The 26,158-nt window shown below is 36.5% G+C and overlaps 2 protein-coding genes across 3 annotated transcripts in view; one reads left to right on the top strand and one right to left on the bottom strand.

The window, feature by feature from the left end:
• The first annotated feature begins 1,642 nt into the window (after nucleotides 1-1,642).
• Nucleotides 1,643-9,805, top strand: LOC121327758 (sodium/potassium-transporting ATPase subunit beta-1-like). The gene is made up of 6 exons (XM_041271942.1): nucleotides 1,643-1,893; nucleotides 4,792-4,920; nucleotides 7,717-7,872; nucleotides 8,104-8,288; nucleotides 9,189-9,272; nucleotides 9,510-9,805. Exons 1-6 carry the CDS (start codon nucleotides 1,800-1,802, stop codon nucleotides 9,774-9,776), a joined length of 915 nt encoding a protein of 304 aa, XP_041127876.1. The 5' UTR covers nucleotides 1,643-1,799; the 3' UTR covers nucleotides 9,777-9,805.
• A 949-nt stretch (nucleotides 9,806-10,754) lies between these two features.
• Nucleotides 10,755-26,158, bottom strand: part of LOC121327756 (nucleoside diphosphate kinase 7-like) — a 65,357-nt gene continuing 49,953 nt past the window's right edge. For both annotated transcript variants that reach the window (XM_041271940.1, XM_041271941.1), the window contains 2 exons: nucleotides 12,502-12,609; nucleotides 10,755-11,102 (listed from right to left, as the gene is read on the bottom strand). In XM_041271940.1, the coding sequence (XP_041127874.1) occupies nucleotides 11,070-11,102; nucleotides 12,502-12,609 (141 nt within the window). In that variant the 3' untranslated portion in view covers nucleotides 10,755-11,069. The remainder of the gene's footprint in view (nucleotides 11,103-12,501; nucleotides 12,610-26,158) is intronic.

Raw genomic sequence — 26,158 nt, 5'->3', positions numbered from 1 at the left:
AGATGCCACAATGATAAATGGTTTGCTTTTTTTATGTATTCATTTAAGATTGAGTAATTTTAGTTTTTTATGTAACTATTCACAAAGCACAATTTTCAACAGCCTTAAATGTAGTTTGGAGGTACCAGAGATACTTACATGGTACCAGAGCTACGATATATGGTACGCCAAAAAAAAAAAAAAAAAAAAAAAAACATAATTTAAAAAAAGAACAAAAATCAAGAAAATCGATTTAAATAAAACAATAATCTGATTTAAATCAAATAAATCCGATTAATAATAATAATAATAATAATAATAATAATAATAATAATAATAATAATAATAATAGCCAACCCTGGAGGTTATTATATTAGTAAAACTTTGCTGGGAACATCCAGAACTAATATCTTGAGCATGAAAGGGTTGTTTTGGAAAGATTAGTAGGAAATGTTTCTGTAAAACTGAGGGCAGACCTTACTGGAAATGGTAGTGGGTTTTGGCGGCTCATTCATTTCTCGCTGTTCAGTCGCGCTTGTAGTATTACAACACTGTGTTCACCGGTTGGCTACTCCTCCTCTTCGATGCGCGTAGTAGTATGTTTTCATTCATTTACTTGTAAAGCAGTAAGGGGTGGTGCTACACTTAGAGAAAGCAGCGTGAAGTTACATATTGCATAGGGATCGGTATAGTTTGCGCAGCTTAACCTTTTTGATGGAGTTCTGGAGTTAGTCATGAGGTCTAATACACCAGTTAATACGTACAGAGGGCGACTTTCTATATATATAATATATATATATATATATATATATATATATATATATATATATATATATATATAAATAACACATTAAATAACACATTAATGAATCTTCTAGACGGTGCGTTTTAAAACATATTCTGCTACTTACATAGTTCTTACTAACTAAAATCCTCTCCTGTTTATAGTTTACAATGCAACTTTGTAATACTGTATCAGGGCCAGCTTGGAGGGGATGTCCCAATGAGGTTACTGTGTTTATACACGCAAGCTCATTTATTAAGATCTGGCAGCAATACAGAAAATATTTTCGACTGGATGCCTACAATGAAATTAACCAAAAAATAAAGAGATAATTAAATTGCCCAACTTAAAAAAAAAAAAAAAAAAAAAACGACTGTCACACAGAAATGCTACACTGTCTGTAATGCTGACTGTTAAATAATATTTTAGCTATTCACATTGGAAGCTGGCGTCTGAGTTGCGTTATGTCTGTGTACACAGCAGACAGAAAGAAGAACTAGGCCGCCTAAAACACAATGGAAATATTATGTGCTCCGTCTGACTTTCCTTTAGCAGATTAAACTTTCTTGAAAGTATTAGCATACAGGCAACGCTAAGCCTTCCATTCGAATAGAGCTGGATTCTGCACCCAGGCTCGTAAAATTCGACTCTACTACTACACCTTCCTGCGCAGTAGGAAAGCCGGCTCTTAGTATTCATACCATGTCTATCACAGATTCCAGAGATCTCAAAATACTAATGTATTCTTTACGTCTCCTGATTCACATCGGGGCGGAGTTGCAGTTCACTACGTACAATATTTGGTGTTCTCTGATTTGTTATCTGAGTCCACTCCCTCTGGGTAGGTAACTTATTAAAACGAGTTAGCAGGCGGAGTTAAGTGGTGAGGGTAATATATTGTGTGGGTACTTAACAGAAAGACGGGTCCAACACTGTCCTTTTTGAAATAAGGGAGTTTGTGGTTAGCGAGCAAACTGCCAGAATCCGCCCAACAATTCGTTTTAAAAGGAACTAAAACAATATCACATACTAGAAAATGTCAAGGGGAAAGGAAAGCGATGGTGGCTGGAAGAAGTTTGTCTGGGATTCAGAAAAGAAGGAGTTTTTGGGACGGACAGGCAGCAGTTGGTGTAAGTATACGCATTCATGATTAGTGTGTGTTCAGGCTTTGTTACTGCACATTTTGATCTTGGTGCTGGTACTGTGTTTTAAACGGCGGTTCCTTATACAGAAAACCGGGTTTCTTTTAAATGTGCATTTCCTGTAACTACGCGTTTGGTCTACCGCTCTCCAAACAGAAGGGAAATGGCACCTGTTTGATCTTTGTGTGTGCGATAATTTGTTTTGTAGTTGCGAACATCTATCAGTCTCTATCTATCTCTCTCCTCTCGTTTATTGCTTGAGTTAATCGTGGTGTATGTAGACGTTTGCATACAGACTACTTCAATCGAAGATAAGACGGTGTTGCAGTAATGCTGGATCTGTTTTTAAAGATAATTCGTATTGCCTTAAACTGATGATGCAGATCCTATCTGGTGAAACCCACCAATAGTTAAGCTGTGTTTGTAACTTTCTTTTTCGAAAAAGGTCGTTTTGAAGGACGTTTTTGATTAAATTGATTTGTTACCGCTAGCTGATTGGAGGGGAAATCCACAACCCCGTCTTGACTAATTTAGTTTATTTTTATTTTCGGACTTTGTCTTGAAACATGTCACGAGAGAAACTGTAAACTTTACCATTTGTATTTCCCAACCTTGGATCTGGTAACACACGTTATCGAGTTTATTGAAAGGAAAACTACTAAAATTGGCTGTTTTTGTAAGAAATTGTGAAATGTTGAAAGGGTTAAAAATGCATCATAGCCCAAGGTTAGTCAAGGTGATCTGGTCTAGTGTCTCCGTTGAGGGGAGGCAATTTACTGTGCCGGGGATCCTGATGTCTCCATACGCAATGGGAATTGATCATTTGGCAGTGTTTCCTGTTCCTGTGGCTTTTCAAGGATACATTTGCATTCAATGTCATCTTAAGGATAGCGGTTGGCTGTATCATTTGGTTAAGAGGAAAGACCCTGAGGGCGGGGAAAATAAAGGATAATTCATTAAGGGTCTGTATCCTAGCAACGTGCTTGGATGAAGGGGGTTGCAGTTCACACTGGCCTCGTGATTGGCATAACAGCCAGGGCTAGGTTCCCTATGACCTAAAGATTCATTTCTACCCTGAAACTGACTGTCTGAACAATATATTATAAACATTTTAAATCTATATTTAAAAAAATCTATCTATTAAGCAGATGAGCAAAGCGTGTATTTTAAGATTGAGTGCTTAAATACTATACCCATTGTGAACACTATGGGAAGACTGGTGATTGATAGGCGAGTACATTTGCTCCAGGTTAGTTGCAATTTTTTACAGTATGTTGGCACATCCATGCAGACTTATTCATGCTAAAGTGTAATATATTATGTATGCTTGTACACTGTATAGTTATTATTATCTAACAAATCCTCCTGAGAAAAAACTACTTAAAGGGAGAGTAATTTCCAAAGGTGTATCAGGAACCAGGTATCCTCATGCAAACAGTCTATGAATAAATAATGCCTTTGTGCCTTGTAAATAATAGTTATAGTGGTCATTAGTTCATGTCATTTGAAATCAAACAAGTGGTTTATCTGATCACTAGACCCCTGCATGAGTGCAGCTGACAACTCTCCCCAAATCCATACCTTTCTGAACACTTCTGATTAGCTTCACCCCTTAACTTTCTCATTTCTAGAATTGTCAGATATAGTGTGTGTGAGGTGTGGTGTTTTTATTTATAGATCTCTCTCTCTCTCTCTCTCTCTCTCTCTCTCTCTCTCTCTCTCTCTCTCTCGTGCGTGCTCTGGGAAAGAACATCTTTCCAAATATCATGTAGTAAATGTGTGAGTGATTTAAACAGTTTTTTGGTCCTGTTTTGGGGGCTACATGTATGTTGCTCACTATAACAGCAGCACCTGTATTGGGCTCTTTCAATCCATTGCAGCCCTGAGCTGACTGAGAAGCACAGCCAGAGTATCCCATTGATTTAATTGAACATTGGTATTCAGATAATTGACCTAGTTGGAACAACTTTGTGGGTTGGAACAGACTGAAAGAGCCTCCACTGACATAGTTCAAACAGAAGCAATACTTTTCTGTCTGTCAGATCTTGTGCATGGGTTCTCTGCTGTTGAAATAAAACTAGGAACACTGCAGCCAGAATAGAGAGGGAGTTTTAGTACAGGCCTGGAATTCTTGGATGTGTAGGCAACCTCACAAATTCCAGTCCAGGTTTTTGTTCGAACACTGTCATGAATCGTTAAATTGTGCAAATTACACCCCTTGCCAGGTTCTGAACCACACAATCCCTGTTAATTATACCTGTTAAAACCTGGAATAGCACTGCAGGACTGGAGTAAACTACCACTGCTCTTCAGCCAGTTTTTTTTTCTTGGTGAATTTTTTATGCTTTTGGATTTTATTTGCCCAGGGGTTTTAATACAAATGTATTTTTCTGCTCAGGTAAAAAAAGGACAATTAGGGGCATTAAAGGAGAATACATGAATCTGCTGGGTCCCTTAGAAAACAAAACACAGTGCCGCTAACCTCTGGCATGTTATCTTTTGGATTTCACAGATGTGCATCATTACTTTCTTGGTGATTTTATGCTTTGATTTATCCAGGGTTTATAATTTTATTTTCTTTCTCAGACAAAAGATAGGCATAAGGAGAAACATGAATCTGCTTCCTATAGAAACAGTGCCGCTAAATAACTATCTTTAAGTTTTACCATTTTTTTTTCTTTCTGCCAGTAAAAGGGTGCCTATTCAAAGGAATAAAAGATGTCTGAGAAGTAAGAGCTGGTTGATGGGACACCAGAATCCTGTGCATTTTCAAAATGATCCCTGAAATATTTTTTATACTTCATTTGGTGACAAATGATCCATACACAGCAATGAAAGTGATACAATTGACAGCCATTCTTTTTTTTTTTCTTCCCCCTCCTTTAGTGAAGATCTTGGCCTTCTATGTGGTCTTCTATGGATTCCTGGCTGGTATCTTCATCGGAACTATTCAGGTCCTTCTCCTAACCACCAGTAGCTACAAGCCCACGTACCAGGACAGAGTTGCACCCCCAGGTAAATTCAGCCTGCAGAGGAAAATGTAAGCTTTGAACTGTATTCAGTATCTAGACATCTTTTGACTTGAGCATCGACCACTACCTGCAGTAAAGGGTACTTCAAGAAAAGACAAGGTCAATTATGTACAGATAATGACCTCCACAGAGCATGTGCATTGTTATAAACTGAGCAAATAGGTTTGTTTTGTTTTATGAAGACTTTTTTTTATTTTTATTTGACTGGATTGATTGGGCTACTTGAAATGTTATGTTTTTTTTAGCTTTTTTTTTTTAAAGCATGTTTCAAGATACTGAAGTCCTGTTAGTTTTTGGAGTGCATCTGTATGTTGCCACTGTTTAAATTGGAGGGTATGTAGCATTCAAGTGGTCTCATGCATTGTGCAGTATGTCATTTGGAATGATTTTTAAATAGATGCATGAAAAGGTTACATTTTAATGTAACTCCTCGGTTTGATTTCTGACGTGTATACTTCAGTGTTCTTGGTTGTATTGGGATATGTTAGGAACTCCTGTGCCAATGACAAAAAAAAAAAAAAGTATTTAAAACCAAGATTCTGATGTCCTGAAGCCAGGCGCTTAATTCAAAAGATGTGAATTATGCGTCTGAACTAGTATTTGAGGTCATACCTGGGGGTTTAGACAGTACATTGCTATGAAACATGAAGACTAAGCACAAATTAAAGCCTATTCTATATGTCAGTGTATTTTATGTATAGACCATTCTCAGATTAATTGATCAGGCTCTGCTCGGTGTGATCTGTATTATGACTGGGCAGAATTTACATTAATGATTTGATTTGAGGTAGACATGAAACAACTGTAGTCTGCTTGATTCAAGATAAACTTCCTGTAACTGGCGCGTACATTCTCGATTTACAGTCTTGTCTTTTTGTATAAGCAGCTCTGTTTTAAATGCACCCTGTCGCCTTTAAATTGCTCTGTGGTGTCTGCCTTGGCAGGGAATGGTGTAATGGAAAAGTGTGTGTGGGGAGCTGTTGAACAGTCGCAGACTCACTGTTCTTTCATACAGCACCCGTCAAGGTCACTCATTATGAAGTTAACTTCCTCCCCTCCAGCCTTTCCACAGCTGACATGGCTATTGAAGCCCAATGTTTTTAGTAGAGTTTTCTTTCCCTGTTTTAAAACCTGGGTGCAGAGTTCTTTTGTAGGGGTGGGGGGGAGGTAGAGATTTATTTTTCAGAGCATTCGCAGCCTCGTTTGTTAGAATTTTTAAAACTGTTAACTAAGGGGTTTTCCCCTGTAGAAAGGCATGTTGTGAGTGATACAGAAATTTACATACACTTCAAAACCTACTTTTCAGATGCATCATGCGAAATTCCCTCCCTCCTAAAAACGCAGTCCAATCTTGCAGCAAGAAAATATTGTAATTCATTTCTTTCCCTGCATAACTGTAAATATGTCTACACTTAGGGAAGACCTTCTCTACTTGTGCTATTAGACTAGATTTTGGATTTAAAGATGATCTTTAGTGTGAAAGTTTAACCCTGTAATGCATGAAATATTGAAAATAGCTTAAAGACATTGTAATTCTGGACACTTCATCACACATCTCCTAGCCTTGTATAAAGCTACCATGCATTTGCATCCCTAAAATAGACTAGAAGAGTTTTTTTATTTGTATATCCATTGCCATGCATGAAAGGGTTAATGAGCCATATTTACAAATGTTTTCTTGTTGCATTAAAAGTATGTTGATAGCCCATTAGTAAATTGGTGCCAAAAAGTAGTGGCCTTTATCAGTATATTTTAACTCTGATTGTGAAGGCCTAGCAGGCAGCATGGTGGAGCAGGCCTCCCCCCCCTCCCTCCATTTCCTGTCTCAAAGTGGTTAAATAACCTGATTCTGCGTAATGTCGAGTGCCTTGTAGAAAGGAGAGTAGGAGTGGCTAGTGAGGGGTGGTGAATTTCCATTAGTGACTTGATCAAAAGCAGTGGCTGGCAGAGACTCTGCTGAGCACCATACAGCCTGCCTGCCTGAGGACTGTTGCTAAAAGTTTCCATTGTGCAGAGAGTCACGTGAGCTGTGGGTGTTTCACAACCACCAGTTGGAATGAAAAGACTTAAGCCATGCCTGTTTTGTTAGTTTTATTTCTGTGTGTGTGTGTTTGTATGTGTGTTATATAATGTATTTTCCTCCCTAACTGCTTAATCCATAATTAAGATCCCCTAGTTAAGATCTTGAATTTTCATTTATTTTAATAATTAAAGGTCACAATGTGTGATTTTTTTTCAATGCAGATTGTACAACAGCTAATACTCAAATGTGGGCAAAAGTCCAATTGCTATAGTAACATGTTTCAGCCATTCAGTCATGCATTTAACTTTCTGTAATTGTGCTATATGAAATATTAGGGAGGGAATGTATATGCTCAATGTGCAATAGATTGTGAGCTATAACTTCAACTGGTTACATAAAACAAATATTTGGTTTCCACATATTTAGTACCAATATCTAATGATGGTATCAATGTAGAACATCAACCTTATTTTTATATGTATTTTTTATAAAGTTTAAACAGTGATGATGCTAGATATTATGGCCCTATATTGCAAGAAAAGCAAAAATGATCAAAATCCAAGCATCATCTGAAGGTCCTTTTTATTCACTCTGTTGGCTCCTAGTAGACTGGACAAAAAATAAACAACTACTAATGATCTGAAAGCTAGATGTGCATAACACTCAATATGAATACTTGACACCTGACTTAATTGCACACTAGTTTGATAATTTTATATTGTACCTCTTGCTTAATATTATATTTCTTCTATTTAGGTTTATCACACACCCCCAGAACATTGAAGACTGAAATTGAGTTCACCCCCGATGATCCTAAAACCTATGACGAATATGTAACTGCCATGGATAAGTTCCTGTTAGACTACAATCAAGAAAGGCAAAAGGACGGACTACGGTTTGAGGACTGTGGAGGTAAGTGGATATACAAAGCCAAAATGTTTTGAATTTATAAGTGTACGCAAACTTGGTATGTTTTACATATGTGTATTGATTTGCCATTCTGGTAGGGTTTGCGTTCTGTATTTAAATACATGTGATTTTGTGAACTGGTTTTTATCAGGCATTAATTATATGACAAATCAAATTCCTATCTAAAGCTTCAAATTTTACTTTTTTTTTTTTTTTTTTTTTTTTTCTTTCTAGTTGAGCCTACTGGTCCTATTATGCGGGGAAGTCTGGACCAATCTGATGGTGGTAAGAGGGTCTGTCGCTTTTACCGTGATTGGCTTGGCAATTGCTCTGGTCTTCAGGACAAAACGTATGGCTATTCAGAGGGCAAGCCTTGCTTCATCGTAAAGTTGAACAGAATCGTGAGCTATTTGCCAAAGGTAAGACTGTAAAACAAAAATTACAACACCTGCATGATCTAACAGTCTGACTGAACAAATCTTAAAGTAACAAATGTTAACACATTTGAACAATAAATCGTTTTTTTTTTAGTGTGTGGCATTCACCTTTTGATACACTTTTGCCATTACATTTTCTAAGTAATGGGTAATCTAGGTCTGGGGAGGGGGGAGAGCACAATGTAAATGTATTTTTCCTAACAAGTTTAATTTGGACTACATTTGGTGTTGCAAAAATGTCTGTAGTTATTTAATATGACACATGGACTCTGCCACTAGATGTGCAGATGGGTCCCTATTCAAAGTCAATGACATACAGAAGGCTGCCTACTTTTGATATATGGGGATAACAATAGCTTACTATTGACAGAATAGCATAGCTGCCCATCACTGAATGACTAAACAATTTTACTGAATTTGGGGTGGGGGGCATCAAAGTACACTAAACTGTCGCTTCAGTCAGCGTAAGTTACTTTTAAATAGCTCAGTTAAACCAGATGGTTTGAAGAATTTTAGGTTAGGTCTGCTACAAAATTCCATCTTGACATTTACTATTCCTTTTTTGCTAACATTTAATCCTTGTTTTGGGTAAACAAATTGCTATGCAAAGTTTGATTGTGAAGAAACACTTGTCTCATCCTAAAAAAAAAAATGTCTATTAAATGAAACCCAGTACCATTTTATCCCCTAGTCCTAATGTTGAAGCATATGCTATTTTGATCACCATTCATTAGTGGCCAATCTGTTTGTTTGGTTTATTTAATACTTGCTGACAAACATGTTGGAGAATTACTTGGAAAATCTGTCTGACAGAACCTTGTTATCCTTGTCCAGCTCAATCAAATAACTCAATTGGGATGTATTTATTGTTTCTAAACACAGTCTCCACAGACAAATGACAGTATCCCACCTGAAGCCCATGACAAAGTACAACCATACCTGATCCCTATCCATTGTGCTGCCAAGGTAAGAGACATCCTGGTTCTCCAATATGAATTTCCATTTTTTTTGTGTATGTAAAAGAGAATTCTGCTGAAAAGATTGGTTGTAAAGAGAATAAAAAATGTTTGAAAGTTGAACTTCTGAAATGGTAGTATGATGTATTTTAGTAGATTTGTCCAAGCTGAATACGTTACCAAAGATTACCTTTCAAAACAAGCCTCTGACTTTTTCCAACAAACTTTTTTTCTTTTCTTTTTATAGAAAGAAGAAGATAAAGACAAGCTTGGACAAGTCAACTATTATAGCATGGCCAACGCTGGAGGCTTCCCACTACAGTACTACCCCTATTACGGAAAGCTGCTGCAACCCCAGTACCTCCAGCCCCTTGTGGCAGTTCAGTTTACCAACCTCACAGTTGGCAGTGAGCTGCGTATAGAGTGCAAGGCTTATGGCGAGAACATTAAATACAATGAGAAGGACCGCTACCAAGGACGTTTTGAAGTGAAAGTTCTGGTCAAGGCCCGATGATTGCAACAAGCTGTACCTTCCCTGCCCCATTTCAAAACAAAAAAAAAACTAGTCTTGAACAAACTGTCATACATACGGGACCTACACTTAATCTGTATGCTTTACACAGCTTTTTCTGCATATATCTAGGGTTAGAATGTAAATTAAGAGAGTAGCAATAGCAGTATTTATTCTACTGAAATGAGATTTCTTGAGCCATGGGACATGTTCATTATTACTGTAAATTATGATTCCACTACTGATATGTAGCGAGCAGTGTTTCTGTCCCCCCAAGTATTGCTGCCTTGCGTGGTTTGTTTGTTTGGAGTGTACAGTACTGTAGTCGCATACAATTGTCCTTTTCAAGCCATGTTGTAATTCCTGTCTCTTCTAATGTGAGCAAGCTTTAGCGGTCCAAGGTATGTGTGTGTATATGTATGTACATATGTGTGTGTGTGTGTGTCTCTCTCTCTCTCTCTCTCTCTCTCTCTCTCTCTCTCTCTCTCTCTCTCTATATTATATATATATATATATATATATATATATATATATATATATATATATATATATATATATAAAAAAAAATACACACACACACTTACTAACTGAAATACTGGCATGGTACGCTCTGATAGTCTAGGTCCGTGTGTGAAAAAAATGACTGCACTCCGTGGAGTTCTTTATCCTATTTCTGTTGTGTCTTTAATCATTTTGATTATAGAATACATTTTTATCACTTTTTTTCTTTTGCATCACAAATGTGTGATGTTTTACTTTCAATTTTCTGTTGATCTTTTTAGTTGTCCAGTATGTTGTAAAAATGTGCGAGACTTTTGAGTCTAGATTATTTGGCAATTGACTCGGTAGGCTTTTTTGTTTTGTTTTTCCCCCTTTTTTTTTTTTTTTTTTTTTTTGAAGGCATCACACAGTGATGCATCTTCATAAAGAATAGTTTTAACCATTTTCATGGTGGAAGAATTTATTTATGCAGTTGTTGTACAATTTTATTTTTTCTGCAAGGAAAAAGTGTAATGTATAAATAAGTTTAATTAATACCAAAGTCAGTGGTGGAAGATTAGTGGAAGTTTAAGCAATGTAGTACCCCAAGCTGTAGGATGTTTTATTGGTGTAAAAGTGCAAAAATCAATGTTTTAACATCTGTAAACTTGTCAGGAGTTAAGCAATCCTGTTGGTCATTTATTTAATCCAGTTAAAACATCAAATAAAATGGAGAAATAATATATGTTTTGCAACGGTGTACTTTTTTTTTATTTAAATGTAGCAAATATGCATGTGTGTGGTCCAGAGGTTTGTTCATCCATCCAGAATCTTGAAAAAATACTGGACCTGGTGGGGGAGAAATGAAAGTGTAATCAAACTGCATCCTGTATAGACACTCTGGTACTATAATTGAAACAATTTGTTTGGTTACTTGGGTAGCACTTGACCAACATTAAATCAGTTAAATTACTGGGATCTGCTCAGAGTTTAAATCATGTAGATTCATGCAAAACCTACACAAAGGAAACTGGTACAGAAATATTGGGAATTTAAGCATCTCAAAACAGATTATAATGGGTGAAGTGTAGCTGACAAAACAATGTTAATTATTTCATTGCAATATCATATGATTTGTGAGCCACAATAACTTCTATTGTTAATTGATTCCTGTTCTGCAGAGGATAAGGAAACAAAAGGTTGTGAGGTCCACCCAGTGGAATTCGGTATACTACTTTTCTATCCACTGAACAATGAAACGTTTAACAGGCTCTTTGGACCTTTCAGTGCTTACAGGTCAGTTGTGGAGGCTTTTACAGATTAAATGAAACTAGCTTTATGATATAGGACTTTGTTTCGTACACCAGATCTAGTAAGTCTTGTTGGCCTTTGCTCAAAGGAACAAGACTGGGTGGGGGGAGGAGATGATAAAATCAATCTCGTTTTAAGTAGAACTAGAGTTTAGGTCTTCACCCGCCAACTTTTACTTAAAACAGAAAAAAAACATTTTGTGATGGTGTTGCAGGTACTTTATAAAAATACCAGGACCACAGGAAAGTATTCAGACTTACGTACTGGTTAAACTCAAACCACAACTTTACTGACGTTGTGCTTAACTTTAAAACAATCTTCATGTAAGCAGTCTACACCTATTGTCTTAACATTGCACATGAATGCAAACACTTTCTGATTGTGACCCCCACCCCAACCCCCCTATATATATATATATATATATATATATATATATATATATATATATATATATATATATATATATATATAAACATATATATTATACATGCAGTTATATAACATGCAGTTTTTGCGAGGCTTGTGAAAAGTTCACCACCTGTCCCAAAGTTGTGCAGAACTGAAGTAACAACTGTTTATCAGTTGAATATCAAGCTGCACTATGTATAATGTTGATGTGATATGGAAAGGGTTAATGCTTATCACAGTGTTGCTATATGTTGGGATGGAGTCACAATATGACAGTTACACACTGGCAGGCCTGCCACTTAAAACCAGAATCTCCTGGCCAACAGCTGTTTTTATAAATTCATGCTGGTACCGTGTAAAGGATTTGATCTTATGCCAGTGTTTTACTCTTGGGTTTTCACAAAAACAACAGAGCACTGGCACTTAATAGCCAATATATTATCATGCAGGCAGTTGACACACTAGATTAATTTAGTCAAAGAGGAAATGCATAATTTAGAAATAGTTTATAAGAGACATTAAATTTTACCTCCAAAATCCCATCGTCTGGCAGGTCTGTACAATGCACAGCGTTCTGAACTTTGTTTTTTCCAAAGACAGCTCTCAATGTATGGGGACGAAGGTGACGGGCAATTTCCTGTTGCAAATAAGAAAGGGAGTGAAATACGGGCTATAGAGTAAAACCTTGTTTTAAGATTACCTAAAATCACATTCAACAGAAAGGCCACTATCTGTAGCCCAAAACCTCAGTTATATTATCTCTCTAATGAGACCAACATACTGGTAAAATTAGCTCTATAAACTATTGGAATCATTATCTGAAATTCATGGAAGTAAAGGCAATTAAACACAGATGGGATTTCAAAAATCAAGGGTTTAATGTGGTGAATGGATTTTATAATATTCTGTCATCAACCTTTGTAATCCCTTCACAAGTAGCTGTTTCTGTTTTTAACTGATGTTTGTTCATTAAGAAATTAAAACTGTAGTTCCACTTAAAAGCACACACACCCATTGCTGCTAGTCCTGCATTCCCTCTTAACAAAACAAATCCTGTTTCTCAGTGGATTAAAAATGAAACCTCCACACTGTGCTATATATACATTCTTTCCTTTGTTATTCATTTGCATAAAAAACACTCACAATGTGTGCGACAATGGGGGCTGGAAAACAAAAGTTCACACATTGTTTTGTTTTTTTAATTCATTACAACCCAACATCACAAGGTTGCAACCTTCTGAAATGAACAACTTACAAGACAAAACATTTAATCAAACACATTTTGTTTAAAAAATAAGATCTTGGGCATTATTTTTAACGCGAAAGCACTTTCCTCAAATCTATACAGTATTTTGATGGGGGGGGGGGGGGGGGTAGCACAGTTCATTAAAGTAATTAAAGCTTATTTCAGAACTTACACACACATTCAAAGGTTTTTAAAAAATGTACTTTTATTTTCAGAATCTTTTCATCTTTGTGTACATCGTTTAAAAACCTTTTCTTTCATAGATCTTCAATTTTGTACACTGCTGTTATATATATATATATATATATATATATATATATAATATAGACTTGACTTATGAATATAGACTTCTGAACCCCTTCCCCGCCTCACAGTTTTTACATGAAGGTACCTTATTTGCTTAGTATTTTGCAAGACAAAGTGCATACCAAATGCTGCAGATCCTCTACATATCTAAACTGTAGGAGACACTTTTTTCCTGCCTTCATCCAGAGAAAGTTAAAGTGGAGGCCATATTTTGTAATCTCACCTTTTCAGCTTGTACACAGATGGTAACATAAACTAAACATCTAGAGGGGTATAATTTACACTTAGGGGGCCAGACAGTGAACATATTACTTTGAAACAGAATATGCATGATGTTTGAAATAAACAAACAGAATATTAATATTAGATTAAACATTCATTTTCATTAATCACATTTTACGGCATATAGGGAAGTTTATGCAAAAAGGGTCTGTGTTGATAGGATATCAGACATAAAAACAAAGTCATTTTTTAACTTTTTTTCTCTTTCCAATTAGACAGAAGTAAAGTCTGTAGCCAGAAGGCACATTTCAGTTCCACTACAGCAGCAGAATGTTCCCATTAAAAGAAAGTGTAACCACAACTGTGAGATGACCAGATTGGCTCAGGCCAGCACTGGACAGAGCATATGGAGCTGCCGCTCTGTCAGACTGGAAAGGAGGTGGATGGAAAGCCCCCAATTTCACAGAGTGGTTGACATGAAGACAGCCTAGCCAGTCTTCAATAAAAATGGTGGTATGGAGCTTAACCATTGTCCTGCAAAAATTAAGCAGGCTTTCACAACTGAGCATGCTTGCATCTCACTCACCTGCTTTGCTGAGGTGATTGCAACCAAGAAAGCCACTTTGAGAGGTAAAGATTTCAGCTCAGCTGAATGCAAGGGCTCAGATTAAGGATTCATGAGTGCATCAAGCACCACGCTAAACCTCCAGCTAGGGACAATATCTTTCATAGGTGGCCGAAGCCTCTAAGCTCCTATCAAAAACTGCCCCACCAGGAAGTGAGCACCTGGGGAGGCTGTGCTATTGTTGTAGCATTTTCGTGAAACTATATTAATTATACGTTTTTTATGTTTATTTTATTTGTTTCAGCTTCATTTAAATGTTTAAACATTTTGCAGTTTCTATTACTATCTTGTTGAGGAAAATGTTTATCTTCTCGGTTTTGGCTATTTTCAATTTAGTCAACTGAAAAAAACACTGAAGGGGAGACCATTTAACTCAAGCATTGACAATTATCCATCTTAATGCAAAAAAAAAAAAAAAAAAAAAGGATTATCTCATATTCACAATAAATATTACATAGCTTTTACCTAACCTGAACAAACTAACATAAGACTTAAATTGGGTAATTATTTTAGACATAGGTCTGAATATATTAATAATGTAGGAGATTATCCAATAATTTGGTTGCTTTTGTGCATGTAACTTGTAGCATACTGCATGTTGCTTAAAAAGGAACCCTTGTAAACCAGATATTATGCATCAATATGGCTTATTCTAGTGTTTGCATCCAAGTATGCTCACACAAGAACAAAGTTCAACGTTTCATTTACCTTGTTTCTGTGCTCATCTGCCCTGTCACAAAGGAGATGACTTGGAAATTATGAACAATTTTCATGCTGCTGAATGATCTTCTTGGAATCATTGACAAGGGGCGGTACTCTGTAATTGCATTAGTAACCCACAAACGACCAGCAACCAGAGATACATTTCACTTTAAAAAGCCCTGAGGACAGTTAAAGTTCAGCACATCTGATCTACCCATTCACAAACTTGCTCAGCGTGAACTGGCCCGTTCTGTCACAATTCAATTAAATTCTGTCTAATCTCATCCTGTGAGAAAATGACTCTATCATAATGTATTATTGTTGCCATTCTTTTTACAGTGCAGAGGGAGGAATGCTGTTAGACAGCTCAATTTTCAATCACACGTGACAGTGACAGTGACTGTGTGATTTTTCTGCCCCATGCCAACTCAAAAATGTTTAAAAAGAAAGCTGTCTAAAGAGGTCCTAGAAGTGTTCTAGGATTTACCTAATGTTCAGGTAAGAAATGGGTGCACAACAATTCGTCCCCAACGGTCACGGTCAAGGCAATTTTTGAATAGAGCATTTGTGTGTTCCTACATGTGTTATATAGTAACCATAACTCTATGTGCACTGTAAAGGCTGGTTTATAATTCCAACTGCGACCCAATTTTTGGTCTCAGTCAGTGGTCTCCTGACGGTCGGAATGACATCATCTGCACTATTGAAAAATCGTACAGCCTTTTCTTGTGACCACAAAACGCACAGTCAGACAATGTTGCAAAAACAGAACATTTGTTGCAAGTCAGTGAAGCAAGCGATACAGCAAGTTTTTAAGGAACCCAATAAACATGAACAACAGAACAGGATTTTAAACTTGCCTCTAAACTAAAGGAAATTAAAGCGTAAATGAACCTTTGCTAAAATGAATATTGGTGCGTACATAGGCTACCATGCGCAGCAACCACTTGTATAATAATAACAGAAATAATGAGTACAATGTATTTTTATTTGTTTTATTGTTATTCTTTTTATATATTTGAGTCACGAATAACCTGAAATGAACATACAATAGGTAGATAGATATTAATTTTGCTCAAATTCTTACACCAAAAAAACCCCAAAAACTGATCAAATTTACTATTAATATTTACTATGAACACACATACACAATCTAGACACAAGGAATGTTTAATCAATAGTAGTATTTTGTTAAGTACACAAATAATAAACAGAAATCAGAAAAGTCAGAAAGTAAATCTTAGTCTCTAAGCACCAAACACAAGTCCAAAACTCTCACCGCACTCATGCTGGCTAGCAGGCAATTTAAATATGACACTGTGGCAGAGCAAAGCTCTGCCGTTTAGAAATTGGCAGGGATGGGGTTAATTTCCCCTACCTGCCTGGGTTTATTATGTTCAGGTGGCTGGGGTTGATTAGTTGATTAGATGGTTAGTTTAATTAACGATCAATCCCAACCACCTGAACATAATAAACCCAGGCAGGTAGGGGAAATTAACCCCATCCCTGCCAATTTCTAAACGACAGAGCTTTGCTCTGCCACAGACACCACCTGTCTACACACACACACACACACACACACAAAGCAGCAACTTGAGCAAGCTGTGGAGCTAGAAACTTGATCACACACACACACCCATATACTAGCACAGCCTCAACTGAAATGATGCAGACAACCTTAGAACAGAATAGATAGAATCAACAAACAGCTGCAACAAAGTCTTCAGTCCTCGGTATAGGAACCACAATAGTGCCCGTCTGCTCTCTCCTCTTCGTTGAATCTTTTAGTTATACAGGTAGCATGGCACAGTTTCTTTTGGATATTGTGGTTTGAGGCGTACAGCACACACAGACTGGTTTGTCTGATAACAGTCTTTGTTTTATGGCAGTCCTCCAGCCGGGCCTCAGTCTCATTGCTTGTGGTCGTTGATTCGCTTGCAGCTTGCTTCCTCATCTTGGGTCTGTTTCAGGCAGAATCCTGTCTTGGGTCCTGTCTTTTTAGGCAGAGTCCCGGAGTTGCAGCTTTGCTCAGCAGAGGGACAGCACCTTGTTTAGCATTTGATGTGGAGAGCAAAATGTTTAGTTTTGCTTGGATATTTATAGTCTTTTCACTCTGCTGAGTAGGTCATTTGTGTATCTTGCCTCTTTAAACTTTGATGTTTTAATGTCCTTTTCCACTGGGACATCACTAGTTTATGTCTTCCTTGCGTCAAAACGATTGTTGTTGCATGTGTGAATTATTTGTACATAATTCAACTGTCCTTTCAGCCTAATCCAGTTCAGGCACCACATAGCCCCCTGTCACCATGTTCAGTAGGTCACATAGTTCAGTATGTCTGCAAGAAAGATGCCCTCTTCTCAAGACACACAGTTTCATTAATAATCCAGTTACATATCCAATACACATTCATGTATTATTATCATATTCAGGGAATATGTCCCACAACAAGTTTTGTAACAGCGGTTAGTAAACCACAGTTGTGCAGACACTGCAGACCAAAATAATTTGACCACTATTGTTATTAAACTCCAGATACAGGTAAACCATAAGCCAGTTTGCCTGAAAATCTACTTTTAAACTTCCCCTTGACTGACATCACTTATTTGTGCTGTTGTATCATTAAGGCTGTATCGAAGCCTTTAGTCTATTCTATGTATTAGTCAGTGGTGTGTGAATATTTATTTTTTGCCAAATTACTCTTTGTATTTTTTATTATGAAAGTTTATGTTGTTTTTAAACTGGATTTTTTTTTACACCATTTTATTTTTACAATGGAAAAGTGACCTATATTTAATATTTTTTTTAACAGTTAGTGTGTGAATCACTCAGAACACACATTTATTACTCAGAATTGTGTATCCTCAAATCAAGGTTTGTTTCAAGACATGTAACTTCATTTTTCTGTGCAGTCTGCTTCAGAACAACAAAAAGGAACAAGAAAATATAAAAAACAATATGTAGATCATGTGCCAGTCAAATAATTCACATGTTTAGATAAAAAAAAAAAAAAAAAAAAACCACAGTTTTGACACCACCACTTTCCAATCAATTCAAAATAAACACATACATGCAGGAGTATTAGCTTTCTCTCAACTTTGAAAGAAGGCTAATACGGGAAAGAAGCCAGTTAAGGAATGGGTACAATCCCACCCTCCAGATTAAATTACCCAGGAAGTACAAGACAGTCTAAAAGCATAGCTTGCAAACAAATATTACTTAACCTAGTGTAGTGCCAGATATCATGTTGCTAAAATGTCTGTTTCTTTCAAAAATGCAAATTTGAGATCCATAACGAATGGGTGTCCCAGTGGCAGATGAAAACTGACATTACTGACTCTCCCCAACCCCCCAAGCCTCACTTTACATACAATTACTCTCTGACAGATATCTCGTAGTAAATGATTGTGATCTTGTGCTGAAGCCAAAAAGTCAACATCCCCCAGGAACCAGAAAAAAAATTATGTTGATGACAACACTTTACTTTAGTAGACACTTTAGTAGATTAGTTTAGTGGACACTATTTTTGTGTCTAAATAACACATTAAGATTTCAAAGAAACGCCTGCTCCATGCAACACGGAGAACGAGAACTGAAATGTTTCTTTCCAACATGTCACTTTGATAAAAGGTTTGGATGTATTTGAAGTGCATTTATTATAGTACAGTTTACCCCCCAAGAAATACAAAGAAAGATTCTTCAGATTCCACTGTAGAACAGCAAAACATTTTATCTTGATGTAAAAACGATATTAACCATTAATATATCCCCTTGTTGCAGTGGCTTTAAAGAAGTATACAAAAATAAAATGTAGACAAGAAAAAGAAAATTATTCTATATATAAATTCCTAGTGATATTAAATTATATAACATGAATATAGACAGATGAAATAATGCTAGATTATTTGTCTGCTTACTGGCACAGTGGGCTCAACTACATTTGCATGCTGTGTCCCAGAAGGCTGAAATATTATTATAGCAACCATCTACCCTCTTCTGGGAGAACTCTCAGACAGAGGTGTTTATTCATTCTAGTCCCACCTGTACAGACTTGCTTCCCTGACACCTAGTAATGATTATGCAACATGTTATATGGCTTACATTTTCCCTGTACAGCCATTTTGCTTGCAAACATCAAATTTAGTCACCCTATTTTCATAGGTGACTAAATTGACAAAAGTTATGTTTTGTTTTAGGCAGGTGTAGTCATGGCTGGTATAGAGCCGATTTTCGTAAATTACTGTGTTTAATTTGTGATTTAAGCATCTAAGGGCAGGATTTTCAAAGCCAGCGTTATTGTATCAAACTTGTGGTATAGGAACAAGAGCTTTAGCAGCAAGACATTTTCAAACGAAATGTGTTCATTAAATCAATCCGTTAATGCGTTCACTAACAATGAGGTCGTTAGTGAACGTATTTTTCTCATTAAAAAGCTTAATTGTCAGAGGTCAATCTATGCTGTCCGATTTTTACCCACACAATACATAATTGTAACTATGTGAACTTTTTTCACATTTTGTTGTGTCAGTGCCTCGGAGTTTCATGCATTTAAATTAGGATTTTTTCCCCCACTTATCTACACACCATACTCCACACTGTTAAGGGGGAAAAAGTTTTTATTGAGAAAAAAATTATATATTAAAAATACAAAACTGAAAGATCATAATTGGATAAGTCTCCACCTCCCTGAGTTAATACTTGGTGGAAGCACCTTTGGCAGCAATTACAGCTGTGAGTCTGTTGGGATAGGTCTCTACAAACTTTGCACACCTAGATTTAGCAATATGTGACCATTCTTCTTTACAAAACTGTTCAAGCCCTGTCAAGTTCCTTGGGGAGCGTTGATGGACAGCAATCTTCAAGTCATGCCACAAATTTTCAGTTGGATTTAGGTCGGGGCTCTGCCTGGGCCAATCAAGGACATTTACCTTTTTGTTCCTTAGCCACTCCAGTGTAGCTTTGGCTGTGTGCTTTGGGTCGTTGTCATGCTGAAAGATGACTTCTGTCCCAGTTTCAGCTTTCTTGCAGAGGGTAGTAGGTTTTCCTCAAGGACTCCGCTGTACTTTGCTTTCTCTTCTATCCTGACAAGCCTCAGTCCCTGGTGATGAGAAACATCACCATAACACGATGCTGCCACCACCATGCTTCACAGTAGGGATGGCGTTCATTGGACGATGAACTGTGTTTGGCCATACATAACACTTCGCATTTAGGCCAAAAAGTTCCATTTTAGTTTCGTCAGACCACAAAACGTTTTGCCACATGGCTACAGAATCTCCTGAGTGATTTTTTTGCATACTTCAAAACAGGATTCAAGGTGGGCTTTCTTGAGTAATGGCTTCCTTCTTGCCACTGTACCATACAGGCCAGATTTGTAGGAGTGCTTGGGATATTCTTGTCACATGCACACTTTGACCAGTCTTTGCCATAAAAACCTGTAGCTCTTGCAAAGTTGCCATTAGCCTCTTGGTAGCCTCTCTGATCAGTCTCCTTCTTGCTCAGTCATCCAGTTTGGAGGGACGGTTTGATTTAGGCAGGGTCTTGGTGGTGCCATACACCTTCCACTTCTTAATAATCGTCTTGATCATGCTCCAAGGGATATTCAAGGCCTCTGATGTTCTTTTGAAAGTGTCTTGGTGCTCATGGTCAAGTCTTTGCTTTGAAATGCACTACCCAGCAGAGGGAACCTACAGGAACTGCTGAATTTATCCTGAAATCATGTGAAGCACTAAAAATTAACACAGGTGGAGGCCACTTAACTTGGTGTATGGTTTTGAAGGCAATTGGTTACACCTGAGCTAATTTAGGACTGCTATTATAAGGGGAGTGGACACTTATCCAACCAAGCTAATTCAGTTTTTATTTTTAATACATTTTCTAGAAATTTCTAGAATTTTTTTCACTTGGAAGTTGTGGGGTAGGATGTGTAGATAAATGAAAAAAAAACTAACTATTTTAATGCATTTTAATTCCAGGCTATAAGACAACAAAAGGTGAAAATTTTGAAAGGGGGTGTAGACTTTCTATAGGCATTTATATATATATATATATATATATATATATATATATATATATATATATATATATATATATATATATATGTTTTCGGTAGGCCATCCATGTCACTTTGAAACTATGTGATGACGGAACTGGCTTTTTGTCATAAAATATTGGCTCCATACATTATGGTCTATGTAATAACCAGATACGGTGCACGTACGTGTTTTTAGTTTTGGACAAAAATCATGATTAACTAATACATGTATTTGGAAATATGATGTATGTAACCGCATAATGTCTTCTTGTAAAAATATTTGTTACATGTAACTAGTATTGTTTAATACAGTAATTCTATGTTGCCTTGGATAAAGATGGCTATCTAAATTATAAAAATTAACAAAAAAACATGTAATTAATGTACTGAATACTACTGTACTGTAATTAGTAAAATAAACACACTAATAAAAAAATACAGTACAGTAATAATAAAATTACAGAAATAGTAAAACTGATAATAATAATAAAAAATAATATACAAGTCGATAAACATTACCATATAAACTAAGTTCAGGTACAGTACAGTAATCATTGCCTGTACACTATTTTAAGAAGTATTTTAGTCCCTGGCCACATTAGCGTTTTAAAATCATGTTAAGGTTTCAAAACCTGTTAAACAGTGCTTAAATCGATTTGCATCCACACTAAACACGGTTCATAACTGAGTTCAACAACCGTTTGAAACCTACTCAGGAGGTAGTCTCGAACTGGGCTGTCGGCATAACTGGGTTATATAAACTGGTTTAACTGTAATCTGGACGTGAACCGGGTTTGAGTCTGGTTACACAGTATCCTCCGATATCCCCTAGTGCTTTGTGGTAGTACGTTGCCATAATCCCCCTGGTTACACGAGAGAGAATAAAGAAAAGACAATCCCCAAGTAAAATATAGGACGATTTATTCTTGTCATATTCCATTGGTACAGTCAGATATGCTAATGTACCGTAGTACACAAAACTTAAAATGTGTCCAAAAATGATCTCAGATCCCATCACATATTAGCAAGTTAAAGGGCTTTATTTTGACTTCTCATTAAATTAAAGAACCTCTTATCTGCCCCAGATTTTCCCCTTGTGCAAATACCCAACTCATTTATTTACTATGGCATGGGCATTTTCCCCCCATGCAAATTATTCCCCTTTTGATTACTTAGGCACTTTTGTCGTAGCTCCTCCGTTCTGCTCCCTTGTTCAATGAAAATAAACATTTACAAGGGGGAAAAAAAGAGGTGGTCTCATTCCATTTGACAAACACACCGAGTTTCGTTCGCTTGCTAAACCTCAATGTGAACAACTGCTGGACTCCTTTTGCACATAGGAAACAAACTATACAAGGTAACCTCACTCGGAAGTAAACATTTTACGCACAGTTTAGTTCATCTTCTCAGGAAAGAACAGTAAAAAACTAAGGGGTAGATGTACCAAAGTGTTGCGTCTGTCGCAATAGTTGCAAACGAGTCGGGACTCTCGGGTGAAATGTACTAAACAAGCTCAATGCTGTTAGCAACTTTTCAGGGAATGCTTTGCGGCAGCAGCTTTTCTTTATGGTGCGGCCTTAGATTAAGGGCGTTCCTGCATAAAATCGCAAAAATAGGGTGGAGATAGTGAGGGCTCTCAAATATTATAATGAGATGTACTAAAGCTGCCAGCAACTGCGACACCTACAATTGCATAAATTTGTTAAGAACTTTTGAAAGCATGTTTTAAACAGTCACGATTAGCAAACCTTTAAGAGGCAGTATGGAAAACACTATCCCCTAACCACGACCACTGTGATTGCAGCAAGGAGTAGACATTGTCTTCAGCAAGAACGACTGAAGGGTACTTTGTACCCGTATTACCCTCTTCGATATAAATGAAGACTAAATTAAACACAGGTATAGGCTCGGCAGCCACATAATTCTTGAGCTGCTGTCTGATTTAAAAGATGACCTGTCACCCAGAGAAGCCATGCTATCCCTACAGTGGTCAAACTATTATCCATCCTGCATTATTTTGCCCCTTGGTCCTTTCATGGGACTGTGGCAGCTGTTGCTGGCATTTCACAGTCCGCTTTTTCTCGCGTGTCGCCAGTTGTGCTCAATGCTTTTTTGAGGCGAACATCCAAATACCTATTTTTCCCTAGAAGCAGGGTGTACTTACAAGCCTTGCAAACAAATTTATATGACATTTCTTGTTTCCCCAATGTGTTGGGAGCAGTAGACTGCACATATGGGCCGTTAACCACTCCATCTCATTCTGAGCATCTGTATAGGAATAGGAAACACAGCTATTCTATTAATGTGCAGGTGGTTTGAAATTATGCACAATTTAGCACTGCACCCCACTGACTAACTTAAATAAACACTGACTTTATATATTTGGCTTATAGGCTACTCCTGATAATATGAATTAGTGGTATAATGCAAATTTGTAGCTGGTCCCTTGAAATTCGTATTAACTTGTCCTCCTGTAAGTTTCATAACTTGTCAATGCGGCATCGTGATCTAATTTGTCTTAATTGTCCAGACTACTAAATAGGCCAAGTAAAAAATATTAACAATTAAATAAATAAATTGCTAAAATAATTTTGTTTCAATTTAAAATAATCTTTTTTTGCATTGTACACCAAAGAGTACAATGCAGCAGCATGACTTATTTTATTACTACAGGATAAAGTAAAAATAAAGTGCGCTAGGTATTCATTTGATTTTACTACTGTACTGTATAGACCTATTGTATAGATTTATATACATAATGTAATGTGTAGCCTACCCAAAACACATTAGTGTTATTTCAGCACAATGATTTATACATATAAAATACACTGAGCACTATCAATGTATATGTGTGTGATTTTACTGTATTTTTAAACCCGACACCTCCTTATGTTGGATTATGAAGTGCTTTTTAATAGAAACACATTTTTTATTTGGGGGGGTGGGTCCACTATAGAATCTGATGGGATTAAACTGCCTTTCATAATTTATTCAAAGAAATGTCACATGACTCTCACAATGCTAGAGATCTCGCTAAGAAATCTCGCGCAGCAAACATTTAAATGACCATATTGCGGCTCTCTTCATTAATATATGTTCTCTTAGTACATACGACAAAATGTATACTTTGCAAATTGTTGAAATGGTACGTTTGCCCTGCTACTGGCCCATCTCAGCACAACCACCCCTAAATGTATCAGGGATTGTCTCAATTTTCAACCATAATTTTTTGTCCTGGACAGAAACATTACTACTGTTAATTGTTCCAGTTTTCTAGTGTATTTATTATTTATTTATTTATTTAAAGTGCAGAACTGTATCGGTGTGCTAAAGAAATTAATAGCAGAATAATTTATTATGTGATGTTAGTGCCATTCAAAAATAAAATAAACAATTTTATGGATTGTTTGCTTAATCATTCTGATTGTGTCATGTGTTCATTAGGTGACAATATAAAGAAAATAATGCGTTGGCATGATCAGCAGTAAATACACCAGATTTTTTATTTATTTATTTATTTTAAACTATTATTGTCTTAATATATACTGTTATTTTAACGGCGTCAGTGAATTGAAGAAAAAAATTTACTTCCAAGTTTTTCACTCTGGAAATCTGGTAATCCTATTACTGTTATCTGAACTGGAAAAAATAGGTAAAATATAAATGACTTTGCTTAATGCCGACAGCAAGAGAACAGTGCAGAATTGCGTAACTGTATACTGAACTATTCTCCTACTGTAGGCATTCAAGAAATGTATTCATTAAATTAGCAATATGCAAGAATCTAAAACATGCTATCAAAAACCACAGCAATACATCAGTAGCTGCCACCTTTTAACATGCCTTGCAGGATATTGTAAATATCCAGTTAACACATCACATAAAAAAAAAAAAAAAACGAGTGCACTTGCAAACTGCATTGTGAACACAAATGAACTCGGTCCTGGAAAAAATGGAAAAGGACCAAAAATACAAACCTTAGCTCACATCCAAACGAACATGATCCCTTTGCTCCTAGATAAGTGTGAACAGCAAGCACATTGATACATTGTTTCAAACTAAATAAACCAGACCAAGTCTGTTTGAAACGGACCCAGTGTGAATGTAGCCTAAGTTACCAAAAGTCAGGCCCTGACTCCATTAAAACTTTTTTGTCTTTTTCATGATACAAAATTTAACAGCTTACTAACAGCATATTACTCTGTTTCCTACAGGCTCATTATCAACAGGCAATAGCCTGCTGACATTGACTGAAAAACAGCATTTCTTAGCTTCTATTGAAGAAATGTGCATTTGTGTCAGGATGCATTCTACATCAGACATCTAAAACCACTCGCTCCCATTAAATAAATTAGATTTTCATATATTCAACTCCACAACAGAAACCAGGAACACATTTTAATCAATTAAATACATTGCTTTTTAAAGATTTAATTTAAAACTGAAAACAAAGGCTGAAATGTTTGTCTGTTATGCTGAAAAAACATCAAACACCGGTAAATAAAAAGCTGTGAAAGTATATTTAAAAAGAACCCTTGATCTACAAGTACCAGCACAGTAGTTTTTTATGTTTTTTTCTTTAACAGCTAAATACACAAGCAGTACAAATAAATCAGCACAAAAAGCCACACACATACCCAATCAAGCCAGCCTAAGACTAGTTTATATTACAGCCCTTCGACTGTTAATTGCAAAGTCCTTCAATTATCTGAAATCACCTTTATACTACTCTTTAAGGGTAATTAACCTTTACCAGACTGAATCTATCTATAGTCTTATCATATGGAACCTGGCACATTATTGCTACAAACCCCACTCCTTGTAAATTATGCTGGGCTATGCAAATCTTTGGAAAACCAGAACATATGCAATCTTATCATCAGGAATTCGTATCAGCAGTTACAAGGATTACCTCTGTCCTTTTATGCCAATGCACTTGTGTGGTCTTAATAGGTAAAGAAAGAGTGAGATCAAAATGTCCTTTTCTATTTAGTCATAAATCACAAGATTTCCAGAAACAAAATATTATTAAAGATGAAATGCTTTTAATAAA

This window comes from Polyodon spathula, chromosome 15, assembly GCF_017654505.1.
Source record: "Polyodon spathula isolate WHYD16114869_AA chromosome 15, ASM1765450v1, whole genome shotgun sequence".
NCBI classification, from domain to species: Eukaryota; Metazoa; Chordata; class Actinopteri; order Acipenseriformes; family Polyodontidae; genus Polyodon; species Polyodon spathula.
The sequence above is the reverse complement of the archived record's forward strand: the minus strand, read 5'-3'. Positions and strand labels throughout refer to the sequence as shown.